This window comes from Oncorhynchus clarkii, chromosome 33, assembly GCF_045791955.1.
Source record: "Oncorhynchus clarkii lewisi isolate Uvic-CL-2024 chromosome 33, UVic_Ocla_1.0, whole genome shotgun sequence".
NCBI lineage: Eukaryota > Metazoa > Chordata > Actinopteri > Salmoniformes > Salmonidae > Oncorhynchus > Oncorhynchus clarkii.
Window position 1 is genome coordinate 34,641,579 of NC_092179.1, and position 13,330 is coordinate 34,654,908.

Genomic DNA, 13,330 nt, shown 5'->3' on the forward strand with positions numbered 1-13,330 from the left:
TCACCCATAACTGTGTACCTGTCTGAGTAAATGGACTCCATCTCCCTTCTCTCCCTCGTGGAATTACACTCACTCAAAATGGCCGCCGGGTTCACCCATAACTGTGTACCTGTCTGAGTAAATGGACTCCAACTCCCTCGTGGAATTACACTCACTCAAAATGGCCGCCGGGTTCACCCATAACTGTGTACCTGTCTGAGTAAATGGACTCCATCTCCCTTCTCTCCCTCGTGGAATTACACTCACTCAAAATGGCCGCCGGGTTCACCCATAACTGTGTACCTGTCTGAGTAAATGGACTCCAACTCCCTCGTGGAATTACACTCACTCAAAATGGCCGCCGGGTTCACCCACAACTGTCTCGAAAGGGAATGTCTGCTTCAGTAATTGTCTTTCTTTGAGAATATGTCTCCCTTCACAGCCTCTCAGAGGCATTATAGATATATATTTCTAGAGCTGCTCAAAAGAAGCACACCATTTTGGATGCAGGGAGAGGGCCTGTAAGGTCACACAGTCTGTTTTCCACAAGGCATCATCAGTTGGTGTGAAAGGATGCTCTTTCCTTCGTCTCTAGGTTTGGTTGTTTCCAAGTGTCCCTTTTTGTCTGTCGCTGAGGTGAGGCAATGCAGCCGTCGCCTGTCTGAAACATTTTGTAGTCATTGATTTAACATGGGGAATAAATTCATCAACAATTCAACGGGTAGCACTTGTTTTTCTTGTCACTGGTGGTCGGTCGGTACCGCCTGGTGGTCGGGACCGTCTGGTGGTCGGTACCGCCTGGTGGTCGGTACCGCCTGGTGGTCGGTACCGCCTGGTGGTCGGTACCGCCTGGTGGTCGGCACCGCCTGTTGGTCGGCCGGGATTGCCTGGTGGTCGGCCGGGACCGCCTGGTGGTCGGCCGGGACCGCCTGGTGGTCGGTACCGCCTGGTGGTGGTCGGTAGAGGTTCCTCTCTACAGCTCTGGACCAGCAGTTATAATACTGAGACAGGGGGGGTGGGTTCTCTCTACAGCTTTGGACTAGCAGTTATAATACTGAGACAGGGGGGGTTCTCTCTACAGCTTTGGACCAGCAGTTATAATACTGAGACTGGGGGGGTTCTCTCTACAGCTTTGGGCCAGAGAGCCCGCTGGACTCCACTCAGAAACCACCTGACAGTACTGCCTCGTCTGTTTCTGTGTGTCTGGGAGAGGCTCAACTCTCCGTCATCTTAACCACAGACAAGTGGGGAATCTTAACTAACTTAAAACACAGAGAAGTGGGGAATCTTAACTAACTTAAACCACAGAGAAGTGGGGAATCTTAACTAACTTAAACCACAGACAAGTGCCATAGTAATAAACCAGGGAGAACTCCAGACCCTAGTAGTATGATATGACCGTAATAAACCAGGTAAAACTCCAGACCCTAGTATGATATGACATAGTATTAAACCAGGTAAAACTCCAGACCCTAGTATGATATGACATAGTAATAAACCAGGTAAAACTCCAGACCCTAGTAGTATGATATGACACAGTAATAAACCAGGTAAAACTCCAGGCCCTAGGAGTATGATATGACAGTAATAAACCAGGTAAAACTCCAGACCCTAGTATATGATATGACAGTAATAAACCAGGTAAAACTCCAGACCCGAGTATGATATGACAGTAATAAACCAGGTAAAACTCCAGACCCTAGTATGATATGACATAGTAATAAACCAGGTAAAACTCCAGACCCTAGTAGTATGATATGACATAGTAATAAACCAGGTAAAACTCCAGACCCTAGTATATGATATGACATAGTAATAAACCAGGTAAAACTCCAGACCCTAGTATATGATATGACATAGTAATAAACCAGGTAAAACTCCACGCCCTAGTAGTATGATATGACCGTAATAAACCAGGTAAAACTCCAGACCCTAGTAGTATGATATGACACAGTAATAAACCAGGTAAAACTCCAGGCCCTAGTAGTATGATATGACCGTAATAAACCAGGTAAAACTCCAGACCCTAGTAGTATGATATGACACAGTAATAAACCAGGTAAAACTCCAGGCCCTAGTAGTATGATATGACATAGTAATAAACCAGGTAAAACTCCAGACCCTAGTAGTATGATATGACACAGTAATAAACCAGGTAAAACTCCAGACCCTAGTAGTATGATATGACACAGTAATAAACCAGGTAAAACTCCAGACCCTAGTAGTATGATATGACACAGTAATAAACCAGGTAAAACTCCAGACCCTAGTAGTATGATATGACACAGTAATAAACCAGGTAAAACTCCAGGCCCTAGTAGTATGATATGACACAGTAATAAACCAGGTAAAACTCCAGGCCCTAGTAGTATGATATGACCGTAATAAACCAGGTAAAACTCCAGACCCTAGTAGTATGGTATGACACAGTAATAAACCAGGTAAAACTCCAGGCCCTAGTAGTATGATATGACAGTAATAAAAAATGACTATGTGGACTATGATGGGGCCAGATATTTTCTCGTCAGGTCATAGGGTTAGAATGACCAGGACTGTGACAGTAGAATGACCAGGACTGTGACAGTAGAATGACCAGGACTGTGACCAGGACTGTGACAGTAGAATAACCAGGACTGTGACCAGGACTGTGACAGTAGAATAACCAGGACTGTGACAGTAGAATGACCAGGACTGTGACAGTAGAATAACCAGGACTGTGACAGTAGAATAACCAGGACTGTGACCAGGACTGTGACCAGGACTGTGACAGTAGAATGACCAGGACTGTGACAGTAGAATAACCAGGACTGTGACAGTAGAATGACCAGCACTGTGACAGTAGCATGACCAGGACTGTGACAGTAGAATGACCAGGACTGTGACAGTAGAATGACCAGGACTGTGACCAGGACTGTGACAGTAGAATGACCAGGACTGTGACCAGGACTGTGACAGTAGAATGACCAGGACTGTGACAGTAGAATGACCAGGACTGTGACCAGGACTGTGACAGTAGAATGACCAGGACTGTGACAGTCAAATGACCAGGACTGTGACCAGGACTGTGACAGTAGAATGACCAGGACTGTGACAGTAGAATGACCAGGACTGTGACCAGGACTGTGACAGTAGAATGACCAGGACTGTGACCAGGACTGTGACAGTAGAATGACCAGGACTGTGACCAGGACTGTGACAGTAGAATGACCAGGACTGTGACCAGGACTGTGACCAGGACTGTGACAGTAGAATGACCAGGACTGTGACAGAATGACCAGGACTGTGACAGTAGAATGACCAGGACTGTGACAGTAGAATGACCAGGACTGTGACAGTAGAATGACCAGGACTGTGACAGTAGAATGACCAGGACTGTGACAGTAGAATGACAAGGACTGTTACAGTAGAATGACCAGGACTGTGACAGTAGAATGACCAGGACTGTGACCAGGACTGTGACAGTAGAATAACCAGGACTGTGACAGTAGAATGACCAGGACTGTGACAGTAGAATGCCCAGGACTGTGCCCAGGACTGTGACAGTAGAATAACCAGGACTGTGACCAGGACTGTGACAGTAGAATAACCAGGACTGTGACAGTAGAATGACTAGGACTGTGACCAGGACTGTGACAGTAGAATGACCAGGACTGTGACAGTAGAATGACCAGGACTGTTACAGTATAATGACCAGGACTGTGACCAGGACTGTGACAGTAGAATGACCAGGACTGTGACCAGGACTGTGACAGTAGAATGACCAGGACTGTGACAGTAGAATGACCAGGACTGGTCACAGGTATGCAGGGTTGTATCATCTGGAATTAAAAGTCACAATGTCTTCACTATTGTGTTGATACGGTCTAGGTAGCTCAGCCACCCACAGTTTGAATAGGAAACCAATTTCATCACATTCTCTCTTATTAACACATACAGTAAATAGTCCTATTTTAGACTGTAATACATGACCAGAGTGGATCTGGGTGCAAAGGCTTGTCTAGGCTACCTGCAGCTGTGGTTTATCAGCAGGCTACCTGTAGCTGTGGTTTATCAGTAGGCTACTCTAGACCAGCTGTGGTTTATCAGTAGGCTACTCTAGACCAGCTGTGGTTTATCAGTAGACTACTCTAGGACAGCTGTGGTTTATCAGTAGACTACTCTAGACCAGCTGTGGTTTATCAGTAGGCTACTCTAGACCAGCTGTGGTTTATCAGTAGACTACTCTAGACCAGCTGTGGTTTATCAGTAGGCTACTCTAGGCCAGCTGTGGTTTATCAGTAGGCTACTCTAGACCAGCTGTGGTTTATCAGTAGACTACTCTAGACCAGCTGTGGTTTATCAGTAGGCTACTCTAGACCAGCTGTGGTTTATCAGTAGGCTACTCTAGACCAGCTGTGGTTTATCAGTAGACTACTCTAGACCAGCTGTGGTTTATCAGTAGACTACTCTAGGACAGCTGTGGTTTATCAGTAGACTACTCTAGGACAGCTGTGGTTTATCAGTAGACTACTCTAGACCAGCTGTGGTTTATCAGTAGACTACTCTAGACCAGCTGTGGTTTATCAGTAGACTACTCTAGACCAGCTGTGGTTTATCAGTAGACTACTCTAGGACAGCTGTGGTTTATCAGTAGACTACTCTAGACCAGCTGTGGTTTATCGGTAGACTACCTGTAGCTGTGGTTTATCAGTAGACTACTCTAGACCAGCTGTGGTTTATCAGTAGACTACTCTAGGACAGCTGTGGTTTATCAGTAGACTACTCTAGACCAGCTGTGGTTTATCAGTAGACTACTCTAGGCCAGCTGTGGTTTATCAGTAGACTACTCTAGACCAGCTGTGGTTTATCAGTAGACTACTCTAGACCAGCAGACTACTCTAGGCCAGCTGTGGTTTATCAGTAGACTACTCTAGACCAGCTGTGGTTTATCAGTAGGCTACTCTAGACCAGCTGTGGTTTATCAGTAGGCGACTCTAGGACAGCTGTGGTTTATCAGACTGAAGCAGGAGTTGACCAATCAAATCATGAGGCGAATCAGTCTTAACACCAGTAATTTGTCCCTCTTTTCGGTGCTTTTGTGTCAATTATTTTATTAAACAATATAAAGTGTTGGGGCAAATGCCAGTTCAGCAATGGACTCATATAATTCACCACATAATGCTACAAATGAAGAAACACAGAGTATGTAGACACCCCTTCAAATGAGTGGATTTGGCTATTTCAGCCACACCCGTTGCTGACAGGTGTATAAAATCGAGCACACAGCCATGCAATCTCCATAGACAAACATTGGCAGTAGAATGGCCATACTGAAGAGCTCAGTGACCTTCAATGTGGCACCGTCATAGGATGCCACCTTTCCAACAAGTCAGTTGGTCAAATTTCTGCCCTGCTAGTGCTGCCCCCGGTCAACTGTAAGTGCTGCTATTGTGAAGCGGAAACGTCTAGGAGCAACAACGGCTGTGGTAGACCACAGAACGGGACCGCCGAGTGCTGAAGCCCGTGGCAACACTCGCTACCGAGTTCCAAACTAACTTAACTATGGAAGCAGTTTGGGGAAGGCCCTTTCCTGTTTCAGCATGACAATGCCCCCTGTGCACAAAGTCAGGTCCATACAAAAGTGGTGTGTCGAGATCGGTGTGGAAGAACTTGACTGGCCTGCACAGAACCAGTTGGGGGAGACCCAACTCCATACTAATGCTCATGATTTTGAAATGAGATGTTTGACGACCAGGTGTCCACATACTTTTGTCCATGTGGTGTATGTATGTTCTGTCTAAATGGTTTTAGTTAGAAGCTCAATGTTGAGGCAGTGTCGACATTTAATTGTATTTTGGGTGGCAGGAATGGGCTTCCATAAATACAACTATCCCAGGCTCGCTCCCTCCCCCTTTCTCCTCAGAGTCGTGTGAGTCGCTCCAGAATTGGAATTGATTAGCATATCACTCAGTAAATCCACACCCCCTTAGTTCCAGACAGTCACCAGGCTCTACGTAACAGCAGCCTGGGGGACGAGACCAGACAGAAACAGGGTTTAGTATCTTACGGCTACTGAAGCCGAGTATCAGCAGGCCCTGCGTTTCTATATTCAGCCATCTTGTTCCAGTGCTGAGGAAAATCTTTCTCACACGTACGTGTGTGTGTGTGTGAATTTCCAAGTCATTGTTTTTAGATGATAATTTCAGTTCCCTGTTGAAAGTTCGTCACGTTAAACTGAAGAGTTGAAGGGTCTCCAGACTGTGAGCCTGATGGAAGCCTACTCCCTGGTCAATACGCAGCCCTTCTGGTCTCAGAGGAACATCCTTTATGTGCCAGTGGTGTGCTGATAGACTGAAGGCAGCACATCCACAAAGCCCTGGGACTTAGACAACGATGTTAGACACACACACACACACTCCCTTTAACCTTCCCCGCCTCGCAGACAGAAACACAAACACGCAACGAGAAAACAGACAGAAGCTTTATGTTCCCATCAGGAGAAGCGTAACCTTTCCTAAAGGCTTATCAGTGAATAGTTAAGGAGCAGGATATTTACAAGAAAACAGGAGACGTTGTCCAAAATGGCACCCTATTCCCTTTCACAGAGCACTACTTTAGATCAGAGTCCACATAGGGCTAAGGCCAACGTTAGCGCACTAAACTGGGAATAGAGTTCCATTTTTAGATTCGTCCAGAGACATTCTAAATCATTTTAGTTCCAGGTCAGAGTTCAGCCAATGGTACTGCACTTCACGACCATTGTGATCCTGACAGGACAGGTGGGTTGCTATGCCCGTTTCCCTGGCGACCGCCTCACACCCACCGGCGAATCCTCATCGAGCAGGAACATGACAGAGGGAAGAGGCACTTTTTTGAATGGCTGGTTTTCATTGTTCCAAAGTTGTTGTTTTTTAGTCACCTCTTGCCATTGACTCCAGGTTTGGTTGTAGTTCTCTGTCTCACCACCAGATGGTGGTAGTGTTGCTGTAATTCCTCCATCTCACCACCAGATGGTGGTAGTGTTGCTGTAATTCCGCCATCTCACCAACAGATGGTGGTAGTGTTGCTGTAATTCCTCCATGTCACCACCAGATGGTGGTAGTGTTGCTGTAATTCCTCCATCTCACCACCAGATGGTGGTAGTGTTGCTGTAATTCCTCCATGTCACCACCAGATGGTGGTAGTGTTGCTGTAATTCCTCCATGTCACCACCAGATGGTGGTAGTGTTGCTGTAATTCCTCCATGTCACCACCAGATGGTGGTAGTGTTGCTGTAGTGTTCCATCTCACCACTGGGTTGTAGTGGTGTCAGTCAGGGACTGATGCAGGAAGGCACTTCGTAGGGAGGCTCTGGGGCAGTTAGGAGGACTGGAGCTCTGATCTGCTATGTCATCAGGATGGGCTTCTGTCTCACCTCCAGGATATCTGATGACAGACAACAGAGTCAATGAGCAGTCAATACTGTAATTTACACGACAGGGACAGTCCATAATGGCTCCCTGTCCTCTAGAAAGTGTAAAGAATCTAGATTAGAGGACGCTAGCCGCACCCTCAGAGCATGGCCAGACCAGCTGGCTGTTGTGTTATCAGAACATTTTCACTCTCTCTAGCTCAGGTTGTTATCCCCACCATCGTGCCCAAGATGTCCCCCCCAATGGACATTTACCCTGCCCCCCCCCCCCCCCCCCCCCAATGGACATTTACCCCTCCCCCCCCCCCCAATGGACATTTACCCTGGTGATAGGGAACCATTAGGGACTGATGGTGTGTGGGTCTTGACCTGAGGTGATAGGGAACCATTAGGGACTGATGGTGTGTGGGTCTTGACCTGAGGTGATAGGGAATAGTGACCCATTAGGGACTGATAGTGTGTGGGTCTTGACCTGAGGTGATAGGGAACCATTAGGGACTGATGGTGTGGGTCTTGACCTGAGGTGATGCGGTGCAGCGGCAGGGTGACGTAGGTCAGGTGGGAGTAAAGCAGGAAGTACTCCTCCGTACGGTTCAGTTTGAGCCAAGATCCCACCAGGGACCGACCTGTACCCGACAGGGAGCGAGACCGCAGGTTGGACTGGTTACACAGGTCTGCATGGGGTCACATGATCCAGGTTATAGGTTAAACACTCTCTCTATTCAACACATCCTGGTTCTACACTCTCCGTCTCTTCAACACATCCTGGTTCTACACTCTCCGTCTCTTCAACACATCCTGGTTCTACACTCTCCGTCTCTTCAACACATCCTGGTTCTACACTCTCCGTCTCTTCAACACATCCTGGTTCTACACTCTCCATTCAACGCATCCTGGTTCTACACTCTCCATTCAACGCATCCTGGTTCTACACTCTCCATTCAACGCATCCTGGTTCTACACTCTCCATTCAACGCATCCTGGTTCTACACTCTCCATTCAACGCATCCTGGTTCTACACTCTCCATTCAACGCATCCTGGTTCTACACTCTCCATTCAACACATCCTGGTTCTACACTCTCCATTCAACGCATCCTGGTTCTACACTCTCCATTCAACACATCCTGGTTCTACACTCTCCATTCAACACATCCTGGTTCTACACTCTCCAACACATCCGGGTTCTACACTCTCCAACACATCCGGGTTCTACACTCTCCAACACATCCGGGTTCTACACTCTCCAACACATCCGGGTTCTACACTCTCCAACACATCCGGGTTCTACACTCTCGGTCTCTTCAACACATCCTGGTTCTCCATTCAACACATCCTGGTTCTACACTCTCCATTCAACACATCCTGGTTCTACACTCTCCATTCAACACATCCTGGTTCTACACTCTCCATTCAACACATCCTGGTTCTACACTCTCCATTCAACACATCCGGGTTCTACACTCTCCAACACATCCGGGTTCTACACTCTCCAACACATCCGGGTACTACACTCTCCAACACATCCGGGTACTACACTCTCCAACACATCCTGGTTCTACACTCTCGGTCTCTTCAACACATACTGGTTCTACACTCTCCATTCAACACATCCGGGTTCTACACTCTCCATTCAACACATCCGGGTTCTACACTCTAACACATCCGGGTTCTACACTCTAACACATCCGGGTTCTACACTCTCCAACACATCCGGGTTCTACACTCTCCAACACATCCTACACAACACGTGGTGTTTGGGTATAAAATATCATTACCCTCGTCGTCCTCTTCCCTGAAGAACTCTTCACTATCGTTGGCTGAGTGACTCTTCTTCATCTCAGTGATACGGTTCCTGGGGACCTTCCGACGGAGAGAAGGGGAGAAGAACGAGGGGCGGTTCCTCTCCGGGGTGGGAGGGGTGCTGAACGACGTCACCTGACCAAACAGAACACAGACAGCCAATCAGAACCAACACCCAGACAGCCAATCAGAACCAACCTATTACAGAGAAAACACCCAGACAGCCAATCAGAACATATCTAATACTACCATCAGTTGCTCTTATACCTGTGTAGTTAAACTGTAGTAAATTAAACATGGCAGTACCTCAGTAGTAATATAATATACTACAGTAACTCAGTAGTAATATAATGTCAATCCAGTCTATCCTCCAGAACAACCCCCCAACTGAGTCAAATCCAGTCTATCCTCCAGAACAACCCCCCAACTGAGTCAAATCCAGTCTATCCTCCAGAACAACCCCCCAACTGAGTCAAATCCAGTCTATCCTCCAGAACAACCCCCCAACTGAGTCAAATCCAGTCTATCCTCCAGAACAACCCCCCAACTGAGTTAAATCCAGTCTATCCTCCAGAACAACCCCCCAACTGAGTCAAATCCAGTCTATCCTCCAGAACAACCCCCCAACTGAGTCAAATCCAGTCTATCCTCCAGAACAACCCCCCAACTGAGTCAAATCCAGTCTATCCTCCAGAACAACCCCCCAACTGAGTCAAATCCAGTCTATCCTCCAGAACAACCCCCCAACTGAGTCAAATCCAGTCTCTGATATCCACAACTCTAGTGGACATCACACTGAACCTCAGTTAAAGGGGGGCAGTATCTCAGGACATACAGAACCTCAGGACATACAGAACCTCAGGACATACAGAACCTCAGTTAAAGGGGGACAGTATCTCAGGACATACAGAACCTTAGTTAAAGGGGGACAGTACCTCAGGACATACAGAACCTCAGGACATACAGAACCTCAGTTAAAGGGGGACAGTACCTCAGGACATACAGAACCTCAGGACATACAGAACCTCAGTTAAAGGGGGACAGTATCTCAGGACATACAGAACCTCAGTTAAAGGGGGACAGTATCTCAGGACATACAGAACCTCAGGACATACAGAACCTCAGTTAAAGGGGGACAGTATCTCAGGACATACAGAACCTCAGGACATACAGAACCTCAGTTAAAGGGGGACAGTATCTCAGGACATACAGAACCTCAGTTAAAGGGGGACAGTATCTCAGGACATACAGAACCTCAGTTAATGGGGGACAGTACCTCAGGACATACAGAACCTCAGTTAAAGGGGGACAGTACCTCAGGATATACAGAACCTCAGGACATACAGAACCTCAGGACATACAGAACCTCAGTTAAAGGGGGACAGTACCTCAGGACATACAGAACCTCAGGACATACAGAACCTCAGTTAAAGGGGGACAGTATCTCAGGACATACAGAACCTCAGGACATACAGAACCTCAGGACATACAGAACCTCAGGACATACAGAACCTCAGTTAAAGGGGGACAGTATCTCAGGACATACAGAACCTCAGGACATACAGAACCTCAGTTAAAGGGGGACAGTACCTCAGGACATACAGAACCTCAGTTAAAGGGGGACAGTATCTCAGGACATACAGAACCTCAGTTAAAGGGGGACAGTATCTCAGGACATACAGAACCTCAGTTAAAGGGGGACAGTATCTCAGGACATACAGAACCTCAGGACATACAGAACCTCAGTTAAAGGGGGACAGTATCTCAGGACATACAGAACCTCAGTTAAAGGGGGACAGTATCTCAGGACATACAAAACCTCAGTTAATGGGGGACAGTACCTCAGGACATACAGAACCTCAGTTAAAGGGGGACAGTATATCAGGACATACAGAACCTCAGTTAAAGGGGGACAGTATATCAGGACATACAGAACCTCAGTTAAAGGGGGACAGTATCTCAGGATATACAGAACCTCAGGACATACAGAACCTCAGTTAAAGGGGGACAGTACCTCAGGACATACAGAACCTCAGTTAAAGGGGGACAGTACCTCAGGACATACAGAACCTCAGTTAAAGGGGGACAGTACCTCAGGATATACAGAACCTCAGGACATACAGAACCTCAGGACATACAGAACCTCAGTTAAAGGGAGGCAGTACCTCAGGACATACAGAACCTCAGGACATACAGAACCTCAGTTAAAGGGGGACAGTACCTCAGGACATACAGAACCTCAGTTAAAGGGGAACAGTCTCTCAGGACATACAGAACCTCAGGACATACAGAACCTCAGTTAAAGGGGGACAGTATCTCAGGACATACAGAACCTCAGTTAAAGGGGGACAGAACCTCAGGACATACAGAACCTCTGTTAAAGGGGAACACACACGTTACAGAATAGAAGTGTGTTCCAGCTATCTACATGTCCATTCCTGGGCTCTGACTATTTCATGTTGGATATTCTGTGGGTCATTTCTCTGATTATGAAACCATTTCCCCTCCATGTATATCTATGTACCTGAGAACATGGAATGTTTGTGGTTCTACCATAATGCTTTCCCGACCCTCTAGTCTAGCGGACGGTCAGCGCCCCGACCCTCTAGTCTAGCGGACGGTCAGCGCCCAGACCCTCTAGTCTAGCGGACGGTCAGCGCCCCGACCCTCTAGTCTAGCGGACGGTTAGCGCCCCGACCCTCTAGTCTAGCGGACGGTTAGCGCCCCGACCCTCTAGTCTAGCGGACGGTTAGCGTCCTGTGTTTGAGTGTGTACACTGAGTGTACAAAACATTAAGAACACGTTCCTAATATTGAGTTACACCCCCTTTTGCCCTCAGAACAGCCTCAATTCTTTGGGATATGGACTCTACAAGGTGTCTAAAGCGTTCCACAGGGAAGCTGGTCCATGTTGACTCTACAAGGTGTCCAAAGCCTTCCACAGGGAAGCTGGTCCATGTTGACACCAACGCTTCCCACAGCTGTATCAAGTTGGCTGGATGTCCTTTGGGTGGTGGACCGTTCTTGATACACACAGGAAACTGTTGAGTGTGTAAAACCCAGCAGCGTTGAAGTTCTTGACTCAAACCGGTGCGCCTGGCACCTACTACCGTACCCCGTTCAAAGGCTCTTAAATCTTTAGTCTTGCCCATTCACCCGGTGAATGGCACACATATACAATCCATGTCTCAATTGTCTCAAGGCTTAAAAATCCTTCTTCAACCACCCGTCTCCTCCCCTTCATCTACGCTGATTGAAGTGGATTTAACAGGTGACATCAATCAGGGATCACAGCATTCACCTGGTCAGTCGGTCATGGAAAGAGAAGGTGTTCCTAATGTGTCCATGCACGTTTTTTGTGTATCCTAACCCTCTCGTATATGTGTGTGTGTGTGTGCGTGCGTGCCTATTTGTCTACTCTACCTACCCTCTCGTGTAGGGGTGAGTCCAGGTCCTCCTCTGTGCCGCAGGGGGACGTGTCTCCGGTCGGGACCCGGCTGACCGCCATCTCAGCGTGACCTTTGCCCTGCGGCCCCTTCATCCTGACAAACTCCATGTTGTTGTACTTGTAGAAGCCGAACGACATGCGCTGGGCCATCTTCGCTGCCACACTCACCTACAAGACAAACACACAACAGGAAGACTTGATATGGATCGTTTTGAATCTTGTCTTGTATTTTACCATCAACTACAAAGTCCTGTGTTTTTCTGTTAGTAATGTCTGGTCCACAAACTACAAAGTCCTGTGTTTTTCTGTTAGTAATGTCTGGTCCACAAAGTCCTGTGTTTTTCTGTTAGTAATGTCTGGTCCACAAAGTCCTGTGTTTTTCTGTTAGTAATGTCTGGTCCACAAAGTCCTGTGTTTTTCTGTTAGTAATGTCTGGTCCACAAACTACAAAGTCCTGTGTTTTTCTGTTAGTAATGTCTGGTCCACAAAGTCCTGTGTTTTTCTGTTAGTAATGTCTGGTCCACAAAGTCCTGTGTTTTTCTGTTAGTAATGTCTGGTCCACAAAGTCCTGTGTTTTTCTGTTAGTAATGTCTGGTCCACAATGTCCTGTGTTTTTCTGTTAGTAATGTCTGGTCCACAAAGTCCTGTGTTTTTCTGTTAGTAATGTCTGGTCCACAAACTACAATGTCTTGTGTTTTTCTGTAAACTCCATT

At 47.1% G+C, this 13,330-nt stretch overlaps 1 protein-coding gene across 1 annotated transcript in view; it reads right to left on the minus strand.

Annotated features, from left to right (window-relative positions):
• Positions 1-5,052: 5,052 nt before the first annotated feature.
• LOC139392896 (uncharacterized protein KIAA0930 homolog) overlaps positions 5,053-13,330 on the minus strand; it is a 63,506-nt gene continuing 55,228 nt past the window's right edge. Inside the window, exons 7-10 of the mRNA XM_071141219.1 lie at positions 12,597-12,785; positions 9,146-9,305; positions 7,888-8,043; positions 5,053-7,383 (exon numbers count right to left, since the gene is read on the minus strand). Coding sequence (XP_070997320.1) covers positions 7,343-7,383; positions 7,888-8,043; positions 9,146-9,305; positions 12,597-12,785 — 546 coding nt within the window. The 3' untranslated portion in view covers positions 5,053-7,342. The remainder of the gene's footprint in view (positions 7,384-7,887; positions 8,044-9,145; positions 9,306-12,596; positions 12,786-13,330) is intronic.